General features: G+C 40.7%; 1 protein-coding gene across 2 annotated transcripts in view; it reads right to left on the bottom strand.

Moving 5' to 3' along the window:
* Positions 1-22,967, bottom strand: part of lamb2 (laminin, beta 2 (laminin S)) — a 52,674-nt gene that overhangs the window by 20,914 nt on the left and 8,793 nt on the right. For both annotated transcript variants that reach the window (XM_020617941.1, XM_020617940.1), the window contains exons 3-13: positions 14,325-14,494; positions 14,048-14,183; positions 9,105-9,178; positions 8,774-8,962; positions 8,407-8,470; positions 3,640-3,842; positions 3,386-3,506; positions 2,928-3,116; positions 1,885-2,064; positions 1,517-1,629; positions 182-261 (exon numbers count right to left, since the gene is read on the bottom strand). In XM_020617941.1, coding sequence (XP_020473597.1) covers positions 182-261; positions 1,517-1,629; positions 1,885-2,064; positions 2,928-3,116; positions 3,386-3,506; positions 3,640-3,842; positions 8,407-8,470; positions 8,774-8,962; positions 9,105-9,178; positions 14,048-14,183; positions 14,325-14,494 — 1,519 coding nt within the window. The remainder of the gene's footprint in view (positions 1-181; positions 262-1,516; positions 1,630-1,884; positions 2,065-2,927; positions 3,117-3,385; positions 3,507-3,639; positions 3,843-8,406; positions 8,471-8,773; positions 8,963-9,104; positions 9,179-14,047; positions 14,184-14,324; positions 14,495-22,967) is intronic.

Below are 22,967 nucleotides of genomic sequence, written 5' to 3' on the forward strand. Positions count from 1 at the left end.
AGAAGATTAATGAATATGACAAGAGGTGTAACAGATTAGTGCTCTCAGGGTAAAGATGAGTGCACAAAGCTGCAGCTGCTATTTCAAAGAGAGTAATCCATTTCTTGCTATGATGTAACAGCCTCATACTTGACATATGATCTATGACTTAGGATTGAAGCTGCAGTATGGCCTCACTCACTGGTTGTCCAGGGCTCCTCCAATGTCACACTCACAGCCTCTGCAGCCGCTCAGGTCGTGGCTCAGCGCCCAGTGTTCTGCCTAAAAACGCAGAGGGGCAGATATACAGGGCAGGGTGATTGACAAACAGAGCAACTATGCACCAGACAGACATGATGCGTCATTCCAGAGCAGGAGGGGAACTTCCAAAGCAGCGAGTGTGAGTCATACATACTGTATCCAGCTCTCTAATCCAATAAAACAACATTCATATTTAGGGTATATTATTACTGTCCAGCTCCATCCTGCTGACACCGTGAGATTTTCTTTTCTTCCAAAAAGAGCTGACTTGAAAGAGCCGTCCAGTCAGATGGATGTCTCAGTATTTTTGCTGGTGTATTTGTGCTTTGCTAAAGTCTGTGGTTTCTCCATTAATGTTACACAAGAATCTGGTCTTTTTACCATATTTGCATCAGCCCTGTTCAAGCTTGTGGACCAAACACTGCAATCCTGTCATCTATAGTAATGCTAGTCTTTGTTTGGTTGCTACCACATTAGCATGCTAGACATGACAGTTATTTGGAAAGCTAACAAAAGAAACACAAAGGGACATTTCTCTTTAGTGGGGACACTTCTTTTTATGCATAAGTAGGGTTTTATGCTGGTAGTATTACATTACTGTACATACAGTTTCACCACAGTGACAGTACATACCTTGTTCCCTTCTGCAGGACTTTTAATTTTATTTTTCCCCATTGTTAGCATTACTGTTTCTACATGAGGTTTCACAGGGCTTATCTGAAGACAGGATCCACTTTCAGACCAGGTCTAGGCCCAGACCATTTTAGGTCTTCTGTAACCCATGCCAGCTGGACAAGGCTATATTTAGAGACAGGCCGAGAAAGGTGCTCACATTCCTACATACACTATACTGAGCTGGGTAAGTTTGGGACAAGAAGGTTGAAATATAATAGTAAGATGATCAGCACCTAACATCTTGGAAACAGACAGTGAAATAAACTAGCAGAAAGATGCAGCTAATATTTACCATGAAGTGAAACAAAAGGGAATAAGATTTGTTGCCTACAAATTTACTTCCATCATGTTCAGCTTTAAGCATAGAACAGGAAAGTGACAGAAAATTAAAAAAGGAGGCTAACAGACAAAAATGTAAACATTGCTATCCATAGGTAAAAAGGGCAGAGAAGTGTTTTGTTCACTGTTGGATTATCATTGATAGGGCTTAGAGGAAAGACAGAGGAAGAAAAAGTGAAAGATATAGATATTTGAGATTTTCTATTTAAGCCATAAAACAAAAGTGAAGCTTGAAAAAACAAGACTTTCTGCTCTGTCTTACCAAACACTGGTCACAGCCGCGTCCGGTGACAAGACGCTTGCAGAAGCAGTCTCCACTGACTGGGTCGCACTGGGAGCTGCCTGACACTGTTCCTCTAGGGTCACACCGGCAAGCTGGAGGGTGGGGATGGAAAAATGGGCACAGGGAAAAATGGATGAGGTTGAAAGTACAAGATCTTTATTAAAGAAAGTATACAACAGGTAATCATATGGTGAGCACATTAATAATGCAGGCATTTACGTGACACCTCTCATCTCTAAAACCAAACCTACACCCCTGTTTGTAAGTGATCCCATCATTTCACCGTGGAAAAACAGGGTCATTATAACATTTCTATATTTGTCTGAGTATTAACAGACTCTACTCACGTTGGCAGCCCTGCGGGTGGTCAGCGCTCAGGCCGAAGAAGCCAGTCTTACACTTGTCGCACCGCTGCCCCTCGACATTGGCCTTGCAGCGGCACTGACCTCCCACCATGCTGAGGGAAGGGTTAGTATGGCTGTCGCACAGCCCTCCATTCTGAGAACCATCTGGGTCACAGTCACAAGCTATGGGCCAGACGGGGGGGGCAGCAAGTTTAATGCAAGAACATCCTGTGGATTCTTTTGCTCAGTATGACTTCATCAGTATAACCCTCAGCCTACATTTTCATTTATTTCTGCATGTTAAATGTCAACATACAATTGAAGCCAAAATTGAATGACACAGATATTGTATGAATCCTCAGCACTTCTGTAAAAATTTGATGGTACTTCATCTATAGGTGGTGTTAGCTAGCTGGCTGACAGTTGAGGTTCATCAGAGAGGCATCAGTCTTCTTGTCTGACATCTAAACCATAAAGCAAAGAAGGCTATTTCTCAAATGCTGGACTTTTGCTCTAAATGACTACAATGCCGTGGTCACTGCACTGATTTTCTTCGAATTTTGCACAATCGGTGCGCTGTAATAGTCTCTAAAATGATTTGCATATTCTACAAAAATAATGACTGTAATCAGCCCGTCAGTTTATACATCAGTTCAAAAGGGTAGAAATGTTGTCAGCCAGAAACTGGCAGCATTTACTGTAAAGTATGTCAAATTAGCTGTTAGCCGTTTTGTATTGCACCCATCGATGTACAGACACCTGACACTGGATAAGTTAGAAGGAGTATTTTGTTTCCATGATTTCTCAGTTGATTTATGGATGTTTATTCATAATCATAAATAATGACTTTTAAGTTACACCAAATTTAAAAATATGTTTTATGTCTGAGTGTACAGATTTGACCAAGTTATAACTCAGAGAAGGAGAATAACTGTGGCAATCAGGCGCTCAGGTTTTCAAAGTACAGCCTACGACCTGTGTGTGTCGCCAGCTCACGACTGTGTTGGTAGGTAGGCCAGATCAATCTAACACAAATACACACTCACCTACACAGACTCGTGGATCCCTGATATCCTTATTGAGATCTTTGTAATAGAAAGGTTTGCACATCTCACAGTTGCGTCCCATGGTGTTGTGCTGACACTCATCACACACTCCTCCGCTGATTTTGCCCGTGGCCAAATACACCGCATTGTCAAAGTGGCAGGAGGTTGAGTGGCCATTACAGTTACATTCTAGATAAGAAAAAACATGTTAATTTCACACTAATTGGTCATTACTGATGTACTGTTATTCTGTTTTTACACTAAGCGTTTACTGTGTCAGAAGTGTAAATAACCCAAGCCACTGTGCTTTTTTAGTTACATTAGCCTGCTGATCAAGAATTTAAAAAAGAAGCAGTGTATGTGATCTCTTTGTCTTCATTAATACTTACTAGTTAACTTCAGAGATAAAGTTCTCACACTGCACTTTATGTTCCCTGTGCTTCGTCCTCTGTACTTACTCTTGCAGGCATTTGTGTTGCGTCCCTCAGCTGGTCTCCAGGGCAGGTCATTGTGGAAGTCTTCACACTGCTCACAGTTCAAACCTTTGGTGTAATGGTTACACACACACCCGCCATGAACCTTAAAAAGAGACAGGGGAGGGTCAACACAAGGGGATGATAAATTAAAAGCTTTGAATTAATGAGATTAAGGAAAATTAGTGGGGAAACTGCTAACTAGAGGTCTGTACTGTGGGTGAAGCTTCATCACTCACCATTCCTTCTATATCATCCCTTATGCCATCGATGGGGGCGCACTCTGAGGCGTGTCCATAGCAAAAGCAGTTTCCGCGTACGACAAGCTCATATATGGCGTAGTAATACTTTTCTTTGATTTCAACTCTGGGGTCCAGCAGGTTGTCTCCCAGTGTGTGAAGTTTGGTGAAGTTCACTCTCAAGTTGGTGATCTTCAGTTGGTCTATTGGGAATGAGACATGAAGAGAATAAGGGAATAGGTAGGAACAGGATCTAGATACCCAGAACAAGGCTGGAACTTATTTGATGGATTATATGACACCAGTTGATGAGATAAAATGATTTATTAACTAGAATTACAGCCTCATGGTTGTAGTCCACCGGCAACCAGTCAAGTTACAGTTTACATGCATGTCTGTCCAGAATCGTATACTATATATAGTGAAGCCTTTGAAGACATATTAAAAGATTTATTTTTTTTTTGGAAAAAGGAAGTTGTCACTGTATTGACATGTATGATTCTAGTGAACAGCAGAGGTAGAAAGTAACTTTTACTCATGTACTGTACTTACTGTAACAGCAGTTATGAGGTATCTGTACTTTGAGTATTTTCATTTTCTCCTACTTCATCTGTAAGTGTGCATCTTGTATGCATTTTAATGTTTTATCCATCAGTGTGCTTTGAATTGCCTCTATGTATGAAAATGGACTACATAAATAAACCTGACTTGCCTTTCAAAGCGTAAAGCAAATGCGGCTTTTTCTTTGCCTTACATCAAAATCAAATGTTTAGAGTAAAACGAATTTAACTTTGGAAGATGTCCACTTAATTGGAATGATGCTGGAGCCTCATACTGTACTATATTAGTTTCACTTGAACATTAGAATAGATGTTGAGGACTTGAGAATGAGAATTTTGTCTACAACTGGAATCACTTTAGTAAGAAACCTCTTCAGTATGGGCAGAAATGATAGCTAACGTGACAAAACAAAAACTCTTTTCATGTACCAGGAAATTTGGTACAAATGTCTGTGGTTCCTTGAGAATGATTTGGTGCCAGTATTACGTTATGATAGACTTAGCTTACATCTAAGTTTAGTGTGTTAGTATGGTACTAACCAAAGACAGTGCAGCTGAGGTTGATGGAAATGTCATTAGTTTTGCAAGAATTTGGTCATAAACTAAAGTACTGGGAAAAGTTAAACTTCCTGAAGAGTCAGGGGAACACCAAATCATTCTCAAGGAACCACAGACATCTGTACCAAATTTCCTGGTAATCTGTTTAACAGCTGTTGCGATGTTACAGCTTGAACCAAAGAGGTGGACTGACCAACCGACGTCATCCCTGGAGCCACACCAGCAGCATCGCTAACAAAAAAACACAAACTAAAATCTGTACCCTCGCAAAGTTCAGTGTGAAACAACTGTCAGCTTAGTAAGGAAATGGATTTTGTTCACTAACACAAACAAATGCATCTCTTGCTCAATCTCTCTTTATTTAAATGTGAGAGGAATATGAATTGGTCACCCCAATCCCACAGGCGACAGCACTAGTTCAGGACAGAGCACTGAGGTAGAACTTGCATGAGCTAGTTGGCATGAGTTGTTTCATTCATGCTTCACAGTTACTAGCTGATTAATCAGCTATGTGGCTAACAGCCGATTGTCATATCCAGGGATACAGATACAGGTGTGCAGCACGGTCATCGACGCAACCCTTGACTATCCATCACACTGCCACAAATGAGTCTAACTGCATCACTGTTTAATAGTTAGTTACTTGATGGAGGTATTTTGATTGAATTGAACAGTTTCTCCCTATATCCAAACCCAGTTTCCTTCTTCAACTACCAAGAGGGGAATTATTAAAGCAAGACATCATCCAGATGTCATTTGTCACTTTATGGTACATATCCAGAAGTGAGGATGTATAAAAATGATAATTATAATAATGAAATGTGGTGTTGAAAAGATTCTTTCAAACATCCTGCCTCAAACTGTCTGAGCTGAGTTCATACTAGGGAGAAAGATAACTTCTTCCCAGAGATACTCACCTGCCTGTTCACCCTGTCACTCTGCTGGAACAGCCGTGGGTGGAAAATCCTCTGCTGTTATAATCCAGCTGTTCATCATCAACACACATGTTTGTCTTTCTGTGGGTGTTAGGGCACTCACTGATATAATGCAATCTCTAACCCCCTGCCCAAAGCTTAACTATCACAACTGAATGACTATCCCTGAGTGTCAACCCTCATGTTTCTCTGAGAGAGTGTAAGTGAGGACTGGCCAAAATATCCTCATTTTCCGCAAACCTCCTCACTCCCATGATATAAAACTCACAATGGTTCTCACAATGTAGCCATACAAGTACAAACTAATGCACATGTACCTAACACACAAGCCTGCCAACAAATGTTCCTGCACTTTCACAAGGGCGCGCACCTTTCCCTTCTTTGTTACTTCTTCTTTGTTACTAACAATGACTCGCACTGTTCTGCTTCCCACGGGGCTACTTTGCCATGTCAACAGCGGATATGATAAAAAATTGTGTTTAAGGCCTTAACAGGGACTTAGAGCAATGCTGACGACCAGAGCAGGTAAATGTTACTGATTAATTAAACACTGCTTCTCACAGAATGGAAAACCCTTTGGATTAGTAAATGAGGCAGCACTGATATCATTTTAGTATAAATTCATATCACCATCATTGTAATTATGATGATTAATATTTATAAAATTGCATCAGAGCAGCTGCAGCTTGTATTTACAATTTGTTCTTCTCCACAAAAAAGGAAATACCTTGGTTATGACCAGCATGTAAAACCGTTTAGCTTCCTGAGTTTCCTGTCATTTTAAATCCTGCTGCAGGAGTTGCAGTTGAACCACCAGCTGTGTCAGCGAGAAGGACGAAATTATTTCAAACTCTGACACTGCCCAGCAAACTCTATCTGAGGTAACAGAATCCCTGTTTGACAGACAAGAGATAATCCCTGCAGCCCCACTACACTAAGACACTGTCTGTCACACTGTCACACTGTAATAGCAGATTGGAGAACAGTCAGCAGCAACAAACATTAGCTTTCAGGAGGCCAGGGGCTGAAACTGAGACTGATATACTGCACACTACACAGAGACTTCGGAGAGACATTAACAAAAAACTTTAAAAAGAGTTTAAGGCAGTACTTTGATGGTGTGAGCAAAGCTCGAGCAGTACATGGCTTAAATCCTAACTGTATCAGTATAGTAAGATAATACATCCATGGGTAACACACTCACAGTGCTAGCATGTCGATGCTATACCGGTAATATCTGAGTACTTAGCTCCCATTGTATGATGATTTTCATCATATTCATTTCAGTTATTAAAAGAGGAAACCAACAACATTTACCTATTTAAATAGCTCATAGCCATACAATTATGATCAAAACTTGATGATGAAAATGTTCAATTGTAATTTCATAAAGACATTTTTCAACCTTTGTGAGGTCAGAATAAATTTTGTCAATCCAGCCACTGCAGCTGTTTTATCAAAAGCATCCGTTCCCTCGGCACCAATAACCATGAAAATGTCTGCAAAAAATATGATTTGAAAATAATATTTGAATGTCTTGTTAATGCAGCTCTGTTGCAGGGTGCAGCTGATCTGTAATTAGTTACTGTAACTAGGATTTAATTTGAAAATCCTAAAAAGGAGATCCTGGGAATAAGACAGAAAGAATGTAGCAAGTCACTCCCTCTCAGTTTGTTGGAACCTACAGAGGCAGTCAGACAGATATGAATTGAACACTTTTTGTTCTGAACTGAGTCACATTTATTCCTCACAGTTGATGTAGGTGAGACTAAGTGACAAGGAAAATATGCAAATGAGGGAACTGTTGGTGTAATTAAGGGAACTGGGATTTACCCTGACTATGTACTGAAAGGAAGTTTTGCCTGGAAGGCTAAACTCAGGGTAAAAGTCCCACATTCTCACTCTGATGCAGAAACAAAAACAAAAAAAGCCACAATGAAAGAACTACTTTGCATGATGATTCACTGTCTTGACAACAGCAAACAGTAAATATGAATTGTTCTGCTGTGAGGGGTTCAGCGGTCTTCACATGGGCCGCTTCAAGTGAGATATGTAACAGCAGAACAGAACAGCCTCTGCTGATGCACTGGAAACCAAGCTTGGGTTTCTGGGAAAAGCTCTCATGTCCTGCCAGTCTAAACAGCAAGGCTGAGTGGGAGAGGAACAGCTGCTTTTCACATCACTCCATGTCTTCCATGCAGCAGGGCCATGTTTCACACCCCAGAGAGAGAGGATCTGTTATTGTACGGGATGTGTCACAGCTGAGAAACAAGAGCTAATTGTGTCTACTGGAGTTGATGTGTCATGATAAATGTGGCTGTCTTTGCATAGTTTTATGTTTTGATTTGACACTTATGCGGGATTTTCAATAGAGTGACTTGGTCTAAGTCATCATCACAATGATTTTATGTTTTCTAAATTCTAAATTATATTTTCTAAAGGATCCTACTTTTAAAACTGGCCTTAGCTATCAACATGTTGTAGAGCTCTTAAGCTTTTATAACCCCTTAAATCAAGTAGCCTTCTAACTGCGCTGTAACACTAACATACCAACATGGACATTAGTAAGTTCTCTATATGGGTGAAATTATTTAATAGGTATTGATAATAACAAACAAAAATAGCTGATCCTACATCAAGACAACACTGTATATGTCCAACGTGTTGACATAGTGTACGGTCAGCCCACTGTTAAAAATAAGAGTGTAACCTACTCTGGATGTTTGGGCTGTACGGATCCTCAATCTTGATGGCTGGATCCAACACTCTGTAGATGACCTAGGCCAGGAAGTACACATTATGCACACACATTACATAGTATATGAGCAGCAGGTGTTTAGCTTAGCATAAAGACTGGAAAAGAGGAAACAGCCTGGCTCTGTCTAAAATAATCTTCCCACCTCACCTCTACATTTTACTAATTAACATGCTAAATTACTTTTTCTTTAATTTACACAAACAGAACTGTAAACATGATAAACCACATTTTTTACTTCACCATATTTCCCAAGTTTTAATGTTTATCTTCCACAACTAATCTGACCTGGAATTTTAGGGTTATTCCTTTAATCAATCACTCACCTCTCCCTCTGTTGATGGCTCAATGTCAGAATAGCGTGACTCACAGATGACATCATTAATGTTACGCAATGAACCCTGGGAGACTCCAGGAAAGGCAGCAGTGCAGTCGTGGGCAAAGTAGCGGTAGATCTGCCAGGAACGACCAAAATCTGCTGAACGTTCAATCAGCATGGCCGCCGGACGAAAGGTCTGCAAGAGAAGAACGCCACAAACAAAAATTCTACAACACGTTTTCTTTTAAAGTTCATTTTGTTACATAGAATAATTGAGCTACAAGTCATTATTGTCATGTACTTGGTCAGTAAGCTGATGACAAGAGTTTTTACTAAACCTTGAAGGTCATAATCAGATGAGTGAAATGAAACTCCGCTTCTAGGTCCAGCTGGATAAAAACATCTGACTTTCCTGGGAGAGAGACACAGAGACAGTGACAGAGAGAGATGTTAAGTTTACCAAAAAGCAACATTTTCCTTTATAGATAATGACTGTTGGATAGATTGTATTAATACCTGTGTGCACTCATTTTCCATTTTTATTATTGATTTCTGACAGCTGGATAACAGCTTACTGCTAGCAGCAGTAAGTGAAGTAGCAATCATGCTTCTGGCTTGAAGAATGGCATTGTGAAAGGAAAATCCATTACATCTTGGCAGGAGAAATATAGCCGGAAAAGCTCACACACTTCCTGAATTGTAGAGCACCAAATATTCTGGGCCACTTTACTCTGAAGACCCCTTTCACTCTTGTTCTCAGTCTTTTGTAACATTTGTTCCAGTACAAAGCCAAGAGGACTTTCCAATTCCTGCTTACTAATACATAAAAACTGCACCACATGAAACGCTAGTCTATAACCCAACAGTGTTTAAACTGGTGATCTGAAGTACAACCCCAAATCAGAAAGCAGTGATGTGTAAATCATCTGTGTCCTGTATTACATTGATAACAATACAGCAGCACATTATTTGATGTGATACCTCATCAACTTTATTCTATGTAAAAAGAAAAACACACACAATTCGATTCTGATGCTGCAACACATTCCAAAAAAAGTTGGGACAGTAAAGCATTTACCACGGTGTGGTGTTGCATTTTAACACTTAAAAGATGTTTAGGGACAGAGGACACCAAGTGATTACATGTGTCAGGTGGCATTTTGTCCCATTCCTCCTACAAACAAGTCTTAAGGTGCTCAACAGTCCTGGGTCTTTGTGTTATGGTTTAGTCCCCCTCACCAGGAGGGTGAGGGAGAACTGGGGTTGGACTCAGGTGTGCTGACCCAGGTGCTAGTGGAAAAATGGTGGTTTTACTGGAAAAAGAACACAAAGTAACAACATAAGAAAGTCAATGAATAATACTGAACCAGGGGCAAGGTGGAGATGGTTGAGGAGACCAGGACGAGCAGAGAAGAAGACAGAAGGCCAGCAGATGAGTAGCAGAAAACAAAGAACTCCAGGTATGGCAGGTGTAGCGCTAGCTGTTAGGTACCCACGGCTGGGAAGATCACCGTCAGATACGTACAGCAGCCACAAACAAAAAGAACACCACGTATGTATATTGGCAACGCACAGGATCTGTCAGCGTTGCATAAATCACATACCTTGTGGCAAAACCCATGGTACAAGAACAATCAATCGCACAGGAACTGTCAGCGTGAAAGTAAACGTATGTATAACAAAAACCCATGTCATTAGTATAGTTGACTCTTCATAATGCTCTGGCGACGACGGAGCGTCTGCCCTAGGTTTAAATAAGAAAAGAACTAATGAACTAATGCGTCTCAGCTGTGCGATCCAAACCACGAGTCACTAATTACCAAAGCGGCACAGCTGAGACACGGATCCCCCCACAAAAAAAAAGAAAAGCAAGAGAGCGGAAAAGAAAGAAAGGCAGGTTGCGCAGAGTGGACCTGACACTTTGCTACATATTCTCTATTGGGGACAGGTCAGGGCTGCAGGCAGGCCAGTCCAGCACTCACACCCTTTTCCTCCAGGCCTTGTTAAAATATGCATAGGTGTCCCTGGAAGAGATGCTGTCTTGAAGGCAGCAAATGTTGCTCCAAAGTCTCTATGTATGTTTCAGCAGTAATGGCGCCATCACATACGTGTAAGTTACCTTTGCCAAGGGCACTGACACAACCCCAGACCATGACAAACCCTGGCTTTTGGGCTAGTTGCTGGTAGCAGTCTGGATGGTCCTTTTTGTCTTTGGCCCAGAGCACACGGTGTCTATTCCTTCCAAAATAGACCTGAAACACTGATTCGTCTGACCACGGCACATATTTCCACTGTGTGATGTCCGTCCCAGATGCCTCTGAGTCCAGAGTGGTTGACTAAGCTTCTGGATACTGTTGACATAGGGCTTCCTTTTGGCACAGTACAGTTTGAAGCCGCATTTATGGATGTAACTACATATTGTAGTGCCTAACACAGGTGTGCCAAAGTAATCCTGAGCCCATATGGTTATATCAGTTATAGAAGAGTGATGATTCTCGATGCAGTGTCGTCTGAGGGATCAAAGAGCACTGTCATCAGGTTCAGATTCCTTGAGTCTTTTAATCATATTCTGCACCATAGAGGGCGACATATCAAAATCCCTTCCTACCTTTCTTTGAGGAACATTGTTTTTAAACATATCAATAATGTTCTCACACATACTGTATGTTGGCACAAATTCCTTTGGCTTATAGAGATAATCACTTTTTTGCAAAATATGAACTTAACTTTCATATTTTTAACATGAGACATGCAGTGTTGTGACTGTTAGCTCAGTGTTTAACTTACTAAAGCATATTTTGCAACAGGGTTGCTAATATGATTACTAAAACTTGTCCAACCAAAGGTGAACAAGTTACGTGCTATATCTTAACACATATATGCAGGTTTGAAAGTCTAGCCATGTGGTTTTTTGTTAGCCAGGGATTTGCAGTAGCCCATAAAAAATGTGCCTTAAAACAGGCTACGGGTTTAGCACTGAGCCCAAGTGTCTAGGTAAACAGATCCTTTTTGTAGTTGGTTCAATTACCTAATTAATGGGTTTGTTTCCTAACTGGGATAACAAATATTGAGACACAGACGTTTGCACAACCAACCACAAATCCACAGTAGACAAGGCACAAGAAGGAAAAAATGGAAAAGAAACATAAGGAAGGGAGTGACAGCTTGAAAAGGTTCAAAAGAGGAAGAAAGAGAGAGCATAGGAGTGAGAGGATAATTCAAAGGATACATATGGAGTCTTGCTACTAGAGTAACTTTTGGGCAACTCATAATATATTCAAATGCATTGGCACATAATCAGATGCAATTCCAAGAAGCAGCCTCTCCAATAAATAAGTACACACACAATCAAACCACTGTAATCCATATCAAATAGGCCTACTGTGCACAGTGAAACCACCACCATCATGGAAATGTCATAATGTTGCCATGGAAAAGAAGTGGCAACCAGGAGTAAAAATAGTCTCTTCACTTCCTGTCCCCTTATTCTCTTTCTGTTTCCCTCTGGTCTATTCTTGGTCTGGTAGTGAGGGCACAGCAGTTTCATCTACAGCACTCCATTACAGTAACATGGCTCACAAACAGCTGAAATGTGACTGCTCAGAGCTTTGCAGACGCTCATTGTGATGAAGATGCAGCTGAAATTACAGAAAATTTGTCCTGCTCCCTGTCCTTACTACTGCCCCTCATTCAGGCTTAAATACTTTGACCTTCACTGTTATCTATCCATCAGAGCTTGATTGATGTTTCTCCTTCCTCTCTCATCCCCACTTTCTCTTTTTCTCTGGTGAGATGCCAGAGCAGGACCTACTCTGTTATTACGCCCAGCTGTAGCTGGTCAGTGTGTGTGTATATGTTTGTGAGCAAACCTAAGACTTTTAAAGTTTCTCTACAGCTGCATTTTTTCCCTGCTTGCCAACTGATTTTCACTACTCCCATTTTGTCATATAACCAGCTTTGACAAGACTCAAAGCAATTACTTCAGTAGCTTTAATTCAAGGCTTAGAACAAATCTGCAGTCGTGAAAATAAAAACTAAGATCACACTGTATTAGACATTTAGATTGCTGAGAAACTCAGTTTTGTTTTAGAAGGATTTCTTATCTCAAAAACTCAGCATTAATTTGAAAGTATATAGGGCTTATTTATACATCCCTGATGTCTATGTGGCATTAGGAATAGCAATAGCCAAGCATCTGTATCTCTGAGTTAAGCTGCACAGAACATTACACAACTAAAACTGGCTATATCAGTGTGATACTAGTGTGACAACCAGTTGGCTGCACAGGTATAAGACCAGGCATGGTTGTTTATTATATAACCATAAAGTAGATTTCAGTTCTGTCTCACAACAAAGATGTAATGAAGAGTTAAATTAAACAAAGGTTTGTATGCTAACATACTCACAGGGAAAATGCTAAAATACTGGTACATATTTATGGTGTATCGTAAGCTCCTTTTCCACCATTTGGTACTGGCTCAACTCGACTCTACTCGCTTTTAGTACCAGGTGCTTTTGGTGGTTCATGTAATATAACAGTTATATTATATAGTAACAGAAGCTCGAGGCCTCTGTCACCATAACCTTTACCCTCTATAACACTCGTAAGAGAAGCGGCAGCTACTGTTATAAATGAATGAAGAATGAGCGACTGATGTCAACATGTAAACATCCAGGTTCATCTGTGACAGGAATGCAGTTTATTAATGATGAATTTCTCTGACCAATTGGTAGTATTCAGTGTTTACACATCACCATTTGGTTTCAAATCAGCTCACTCGAATCTGTGATGGATGTGATACCAAAAACAGTACCAGGTACCAGGTACTATCCCCAACATTTGACTGATGGAAAAACAAATAAGGCGAGTAGAGTCGAGTCAAGTTGAGCCAGTAACAGGTGACGGAAAAGGGGCTATAGTTTTAGCATGTCATGTCAGCATGCTTATATTCACTGTTTAGCACAAAACACAATATACACCCAAACGCACAGCCTGTTGTGTATTTCTTCTCACAGTCACATGTACCATTGCCTCCTAAAGGCCACTTTTGTCCACAGTTGTGTGCATTGCTCTGTTCCATTACAACAATAAGGCAAAATGAAGTAATTATTGGCTTTAAACCCTTTATGAATTGTTCTATATTGGACAGTGGCACCAAATATTGTTTGCTGTGACACTGGAGTCCTTTAGTATTTGTTTGTTTACCAAACAGTGACTGTGCACTCTGGTAAAGTCACTGTGTGTCAGTGCAGAACACAGGTGACTACAAAGTCTCCTCACCATTTTCTGACTGCCACCAGGATTTCTTGCGGTGAGGTTTGAAGGTGGCGATAACATTCTCTATCCGGTGATTGATGGTGTTGTAGACGGGGTCATATGGCCGTCTGGAATCACATTCGAAGCACTTCTTCTCATCCTGCAGAAGGAATTGAAAAGGTCATTGTATCATGGTCAAAGTCAAAAAACTTGAGGGGTCCATGAGAAACCCAGAACCACAAAATTCAAATTTTACTTAACATCAAGGATGTGTTTAACTCAGTCACACACATGCACAGACCTGAAGATGACTGACAATGCAGTAAGGCTCCTTTCTCCTCATCCCACATGTGGACGAGGCCTTCAGGTACTTCTCTCGTCCAACTAGCAAGTCCCCCGTTGCTGGGTAACAGCTGCCAAGTGCACAGCCATGGCTCTGGTCAGGTTCCTGGCCAACGGCAGCAGCTAGGACTGGAGGGGGTGGTGGACAGGAAATGAATTACAGTGAACAGGAAGAAAGCTGTGCAGATTGGCATTATGCTCTAATAGAGCACCCATTCATGAGCTTATGTTGGCAAATACAGTAGAGGACCCAATCAGTGCATTTCTTTCTGTCCTAAAAAAAGAACCAAGCTCTTATCACTTCCTGAGGAAAAAGAGTGAAGGATGGGAAGTAAAACTACAGGAAACTCAAGAACTACATGTGTGGATTTTTCTTACACAAACCAGTAAGTCTGAGTCTGCATTTCACATTTCGCACAAAGATATCAAGGGAATAAACAGGTATAGAAAGAGGCAAATGCTGAATATCTGTAGGGGGAATTTACAGCAATAATTTATATCTCATTATTTTCATACAATAGTCTATATCAGTCTTATATCTATAAATTATTTAGTTTAATTAGAAATTTGTCTTTTTGGGGTTTTGGAATAGAAAACACCTGAGATTGCACTTTTGGAAAGATTCAGATCCCAGCTGACAAGAGGTACAATTTTATGATTGTGCTTTCACTCTTGAAAAAATAACAAAATGGATGTTGGCAGCACAAGAACGCCTCCCTCCCTCCCTCGTTTTCTCTCTATCTCTGTTTAAAAGATCCTCAGTTATATCCTGCCATATCACACCGACAGGATGTCTGGAAAAACCTTTTCTCTGTTTTTAAAATGAATGTCCTGCATAACGTACTTTTGAAACAAGCCACAAATGAGGAAAGTCAAAAATATTTCTTTAGAAAGACTGGGTTGATAAAACTGGGAAATCTCTTTGAATTATTTAGGGCGACTGTAGAAAAAGAGGTCAATTTTACATGGAGGCAATTTATCTCAAATTTACAATTAAGGTATCTTTTGTGTAAGATTAATAAAAGAGTAACTTAACCCCTGAAAAATCTTGTCTTTGCTGACCTCCAGTGGTTTATCTTCTCACCTTGCTGCAGTGATGTACAGGTGTACCTCAAGACCCAGTGACATCCCTAATGGTGGGTGTGGTTAGGTTCAGTCAGAGCCCTTAAGATAGAAGAGCTGCGACACTAAGGGGTCAAAAACGGTAGTGGGTCATGTGACTCGTAGATTCAAACTGTTCCAAACAGTTGAATAAGGTCCACTATTTTCAGTAGGGAACGGGGGGATTTATCAATAACCTCTTGTGCAATAATCCCTTACTAGACATGCGCAGTAACCCCTCACTACCTCACCAAGCGTAATGCCATATCCAACTCCATCATGTGAATTACTAAGTGGTCCTTATAGAATCAACTGAGATGTCGTCACTCTTCTTCTTAATCCACCCCAGGGATTCAACAAAGAACACTTGTAACCACACCCAACCACACCACCCAGTGAGGCAGTGTGCGGTCAGCAACTGTGAGCAAAACTCTGATTTGTAATCTGGTGTTACGTTACTCTTTAAAGCCAGCTCAAACACTGTACCAAGTGGCAACTTCCAAGGCTGAGAAATGAAGCCAATGCAGAAGTGCCAAAACATGCAGTTCCTTGAATGACCACTTGAGGCAGCCTTCAAAAGTGAGTCAATCTCCAGAGACTCCCATTTTAAAATGTCCAACTTTACAGCAGAAATAAACATATTTACAGCCTTGTACCAAAAACAGCTTTGATCTCTATAGCTAATTGCCCCTTCCATGACAACTGTACAGGGGCTGAATCTTTTTGTAACTTGCCCGTTTAAAGTATATTGAGACTAAAGGTTATGCATAATTAAGAGCCACTGTGAGTGACAGGTGGGAGGGTTACACCAAAGGTGGCTGGCTGCCAGCTGTCTAGAAAGCTCCACACATGCTCCACCTCTTTGCCCATTTTCATATTAACTGTAGCAGGCGGAGTGAAGCACTACCAATATGGCTCTTCAGAAAACCAGTGGGTGATGTCACAGTGGGTTTATCCAGCTTTTATATACAGTCAATGCACTGTACTTATAATCAGCTCTCAAGTGGCAAGGGACACCAAACTTAATGAGGCTTATTCAGTTCTACAATATGCCCTTGTACTGATAAAACCTGATAGTGTCAAGATAACATGGGAGAGAGATTTAGGTCCTTCATTTGCAGATGGAGACTGCAAAATATCAAAAACATATAAAATAAACACACCTTTATATTTAAAAATGCAATTGTTTCCATTCTAGATTCTAAACTGTCTCATACAAAATGTTTAGACTTAACCTCAGGTAATGCAGTTAGCTGGTAATATCTGATACAACATATGCTTTGGTAATGCCCTTTAAGACTTCCATAAATGAATGTGTGATTGTTCAAGTTATAATTTTGATTTTAAGCCTGGATTGTATATATTTGATGATCCACTAATTACAATACCAAATTTAGGCATTATGAACAAAATAATAAAATCCATTTTTAAATGTTATCATTTTCATAGCTATCAGAAGGAAAGTCTTTGGTGAGTTATCATATTTTTTCTCCATATGTTTTGTATAGGAATAACAGTCACAAAGGTCATGGGTTGCAGGGTATGAAGGGCCTCCATAACCAGACCACTACTGCTTGATCAAGAGTGATTGTATGTACAATATCTGATGGGAGTGGGGTTATCTAAAGACAACTCTACAATCCCTGTCAGCAGGGATTCCAAAAAAGTGACAAGAGGCCCCAGCTACAGTGTCAGTCTGGAAACTAACCAAGACGGGTCATATAGAGGTCGGCTAACACCAGCAATATCTGGAAGTATAAGATCTTAAAAATGAATAAATGATTATTTACTCATATAGCTAAATGTTCTAGATGAAGACATGACATAAAATAACCAAAAACATGTTTTTGTACAGTCTTCATGGAGTAGAGAAACAGCTTGTGTCTTTCACCACTGGCACATTGGGGTGACAAAGTAGCCGTGCTATGTGTGGGAGTTAAAATAAACCTTATAAACCTTCCTGACAACTGGCAGCAGCCGTCATACATTCCACTGGACATCTTGATGAGAATTTCCCCTCCTACATGCCTCTGGGACCTTTGTCTGTGTGTGTGTATAAAGAAACTGGCATGAGGAGACCCAGAGGTGCTGCTGTCAGTATATGATCTGTCCACAACATGTGCTAAATTAAAGTGCTTGCACAAAAACAGTTTTTTGTGGCATCTTAAAAAGCCTTGTTAAAGTTCTAGATTATCACTCCCCACAGTCCCAGATCTTTAATAAAGTAACCCATATTTTCTGTGAAGAAGCAATTTTACACAGCAGCACAACATGTTGTGTTTTCCTGGCAAACACAATTTGCCATGGCAAATTCAGTCAGTTTAAATTTCACAACTTTTTAAGCGAGACTCGTTGCCATACCTGCCAGAGCCTGGTCTCTCTCTGCAGGTCACTGATAGTGCATTGTCAAGGCCTGCCACTGCTTTGAGGCCAGCTGTAGATATGGGAGCCTTTTGGGAATAATGCAGAGGAGGATTTCACAGGGCAACTAAAACGTATACATAATCTTGACACAGAGGAAACCTGTGTTTGCCTGGCATCTGGACAAGTCTCAGGTTTGGTGCCAGCCAAGGTTAACATGCTGTAGGTCACAAACACCTACAGTTTGGAGACCCCCGTGTGCAGCTGTGCATGGATGCACACACACAGGCACACTCATTCATAATTACAGGATTATAACGCAGGATTCATTTGGCACTGACAATCCAACTGCACATAACCTTGCACACAAGCTCATTTAAGCATCAAGCATGCACTTATTGTCTGCACAAAAGACACCTATTAGAGGATCTGTTTGAGTAAAAGGTAACATTTTGAGCTGCTTAGCGTTTATCATTATTGGCCAAGACAACAACTGACATAATATGCATGAGGTCATTCCCTTATCCTGTTGTGAGACAGAGGAAGAGAGCATGAAAAAACACAAACAGAGCAGGTCAGATCAATGAGAGAAAGAGCGGAGTGTGAAAGAGACAGAGCCTTTGTACAGAGCCATCCAGGCACAACTTGATATCTGTTCTGGCATGCGCTCAAAGGCCTGTGTGTGTGAGAAAGACCAGGGAGGCTAGAGGAGTGAAGCAGACGTCTGATGTGTCTTATAATCAACAGGCTTCTTGTCGACTTTTATCTTTGGGTGTGTTTGGGTGTGTGTGTATGTGAAAAACTACACAGTCTTCTGCTCACAAGACAAGCTGCGCTGACAGAACCGCTGTGTCATGAAAACAAGATATTTAGAGTGTATTATTACACAGTAGACAAATTCAGGCATTTTTCACCACATCACTTCAGTTTTCACACACAGATGTATGCATTTTTACTTTTAGCGGCTATTGTTATGCTAATGATGTGTACAACAACCCAGAACAACTCTCCCATCCAAATGTCTTTTGACTGATCAAATAAACTGTGTAGGTGATCATGCATTTCTTGTTTTTATCACACTGAAGCTGTAAGAGGCCTGACAGGGTGATGTCACAACATTCATGGGTTGTATACCTGACAGTGATCAGGCTACTGCTGCCATGATGTAAACCAGCAAAGCAAGCACAGCATAGTGGGTGGGTGGGGGGATAGTATGAAGGAAAGATAAATGGAGGGTTGTATCGATCACTTGGTGGATGCTTGTATTCAAAGAACATTAAAGTATTAAATGCTTTTGCAACTCCCATGACTTGCAGGAGCTGTAGACAGAAAATGAAGTTGTAGAAAAGGGGTGAAATGAAGAGACGGCAACACATATCAAAGAGGCAGAAAAGAACCAATTGTATGACATGAACAATACAGACATATAAAACAATAGTGTGTATACAACCCTTAGTTTACAAGCTTATAGTCCCTGAACACACGCCTTTAAATTATAGGAAATAGAAGTAATTAAAGTATTCATTAACTGCAGCCTTATAGTTTTAAATTATGATTAAAACCAACATTTTTATTCATTCATTTATTTTTGTTTGTTTTATCAAGGACTGCGGTGGTTTTCTAAATCAGCATGCAGTGAAAAGTGGGCAGGCAGCTGACAGCTGAGGGAACGTTTGAAGCAACTCTCCTTCCCTCTAAGTGTTGTACATTGCTTTGGGGACAGAGCTTATATAATGGTTGATTTCTTTCCGTCTTCTTTTCCTCTTTCTTTTCTCTGTATCCATAAATGGAGAAGCAGGGAGGAATGCAGGCTGACAGCTGAGAGAAGAGAGGGGGCTTTGGTGCTGTGTGTCAGCATGGAGGATGTCTCAGTTCACAAAGCACTGCCACTAGCCTGTGACAGCAGGCCATGCACTGTAGCCCTCCACCATGCACCATTCAGATTGCCTAGTGTCTTGTAGCCTGCATGCATCCCATTAGTATTATATGATCGACAATCATCATATTACGCTACAGAGCCCCCTTGCCCTCAGTTGTGCCTTGTCCTGCCTTTATTTGTGGTTTTCATCCCCACCTTTACTTTCCTCTCTGCTTTTGGCCACTTTCTCAATAAGCATAAGGTACAGTACATAGGAACATTTTAAAGAGTTCCTCAGCTAAGTCAAAAAACATCTTTTCCATAAAACACAGTGAAGAAAAAAAAAGTTTGATTAACAATCAGGGAAACAGACCACGCCTGGTCAGTGTGTTCTCTGAAAACAAATACAATGCCCTGCAGGACAGAGATAGCAAAGTAACCTGTACTAATTCATTTTGATTAGGGCTGTCAAAGTTAACACGATAATAATGCATTAACTCAAATTCCTTTTAATGCCACAAATTTTGTTGCTACACGATTAAAGCACACGCAGAGATGCCTGGACAACTCTACAAGCAACAAACTTTCAGCAGCGACAGTTAAATGGGTGACTACAGGTTGCAGGCCAATTAACATTGTGGAGGACCAGGGTCTGCTTGAAATAATTTGCATTGCATCCAAAGACTGCACATATGAATCACCTTTAAGAGCCACCACTGTAACCAAGATACACAACTTGCATGAAGATGAGAAGCTGGAGTGGACGAGGCATTGGGACAGACAAAAATGAGAAGCTGGAGTGGACGAGGCGTTGGGACAGACAAACATGGCTGTGCTCACCGCAGACTATTAAATATTTTAATCGATTGACAACACTAATTTTGATACATTCAGCCAATACATGTCCATTATCTATGGTTTTGAATTTGTCAGAGTAACCAACTCCTCTAGCTCCTCTGTATTGTGTTATAGTGGGTGGGAGTAGGGGTGTCAGGGGGAAGTGGCATCAGTATGACACATTCCACTGGCACCAGCTGGAGAGATACAGTTTGCTGCCACATCTACCAAGCCAAACAAACAAACAACTGACCAAGAAAGCACACATGGGCACACATTTATTCAGGCAGGTGACAACAGCATAAAAATGGACAAAACACACTGCCAAGATATTCAATAACAGCATGCTCAGATCCAACATCAGCTCACCCACGGCAGTGAGCAGACAGGAATAGCATCATTTTAAGACAGGCTGCATACCCGGTCTGTGTGTGTGTGGGACCAAAAGGCAGCACAGATATGTTTAGCACTCACCATCAGACAGCATCTTTAAATCCCCAGCAGAGAAAAGTCAACAGTCTTTTATTTTTAACTCATCCTAGCTAATTAGTTTACATTCTCCCTTTTTGTCTCTGTCCCATTTGCTTTGTACTTCACTGATGGATGGTCAACTCCCACAGTCAAGCACTTACTCTAGCTGCTCTCCTCCCTCTTTGCCTCTTTATTAGTCTCAGCTCTCAACTCACATCTCTTTTCTCTTTTGTCTGCCGCACCTCTCTTAGAAGCTCTGACTCCCCTCTGCCCTGCAGTTCACCTTCTGCACTCCTTTCATTCTCCCTTCCTTAATCAGAACTCAGGGCCGAGTTTAAAAATGGCCGCTGACTTTAATGTCATGTATCATTTTAGAAAATGAGAAGTTGGTGTCCAAAGCAGTGCAGTCGCTGGTGGAGTGAAAGGCGGTGTCAAGACTACAGGCCCTCAGCTGGAGAAGGCTCATACAATTCTAGTAGGATTATTTTCATTGTTAAAAAAACTAGTCCTGACCAACTGTGGTTGGTTCAATCGCATTTCCTCATTCATGTCTCTCAGTGGCTGGACAAGCACAGAAAATCCCCCTTGTTCTGCCTCAGTCAGTTCAACGGTTGTATAAACCATCTCCTTCAACAGCTTCTTTCTCATCTGTGTTGCAGTAATTTCAGAAAAAGTAACTGCTGTTCAACATCTATTAGTTTTACCTCCAACATTATCCACTCTTTTTCAGTTGCCATTGTTTCTAGATGGTGAAGAAACACAACACAGTGGCATAAACACACCCCTGACAACTAGCGTTTTGGTGGTGCAGAGTGATGCAGAAACACGAGCACACAAGTATAAATGCTCACAACACTGTAGGGCACTTGCATAGCCTACAGTGCAGGCTCTACATACAGTAGATTCAACGCAGAATCATAAATCAATCTTTATGGTATGCCCCACAGTTGAGTCCTGGTCCCACAGTTTTTTTTTTAAATATTTGTTGTTGTTTGTTTTAAGTCTAGCAAGAACACACCTTTTCTCTCATGGTATAACTATTACATTCAGTATTACTTGGATTACTATTACTCTCAGTTACTGTAGTGTTTGGTTCACAGGGTTCCTAAAAAAGATACTGCAAAAAGAATTCCCCCAAAACAAAACTAAGTGAACACATCACTCACATACTGTACTAAAATATATCCACTGGCTATAAGTGATCTGTAAAATTAATCTTCATCTGAATCTCATCAAAAAGATCACTGTGCTCTAAAGACTACAGTGGTGTTGGATTTAGTTTTAAAGCCCCTAGTCTCTGCAACAGCCTACATGTGGACAACAGTATGTTTACTGTATTCTACCACATCACAGTATTATCCATTAACTGTTAAGTTTTAAGTTGTTTTACTTTTACCTTTTTGGTGCACATTTTATAAGACCTTTTTGAATGATATGTGCAATACAATATGATTTCAAGGATTTACATTAAATAGTAAATTCATATCAAAGACCCTGATGGCACAAATGTGGTTGAAAATCATTCATGTATTTAAAAACCCTACGTCTACTTGTCAGCTTCCATATATTCATTATCTATTTGGATGGTTTTTTGACATGTTTTTTGACTCTTCCTCAGCTGTTTCTGAGTTCAGACGGCCTGCCTGGCTGGCTGTCTAATAGGCAGCCGGTTTCACTGAGCAAGGCCAGACGCTGTCCATTAACAGCAGCTGGCTAACACTCTTGTTCTGCCCCAGAGATGTCTGAATCATTCCACTGAAACCAAGCACCATTAGCAACAGGTGTTCAGTGGAGAAGTGGAGCTGGTTAGAGACTTGCACAGAACAATGATTGTTCTTATCTGAGTGGCACAGCAGACACATGAAGGACATTTAGTGCCCATCCTTTTTCTTCCCTGCCTTCATTCACGTCTGCAGATCAGAATCAGTTTTACTGGCCAGGTGTGTTGGACACACGAGGAATTTTACTTCAGTG

The sequence above is a fragment of the Monopterus albus genome, unplaced genomic scaffold (genome assembly GCF_001952655.1).
Source record: "Monopterus albus unplaced genomic scaffold, M_albus_1.0 scaffold197.1, whole genome shotgun sequence".
Taxonomy (NCBI): domain Eukaryota; kingdom Metazoa; phylum Chordata; class Actinopteri; order Synbranchiformes; family Synbranchidae; genus Monopterus; species Monopterus albus.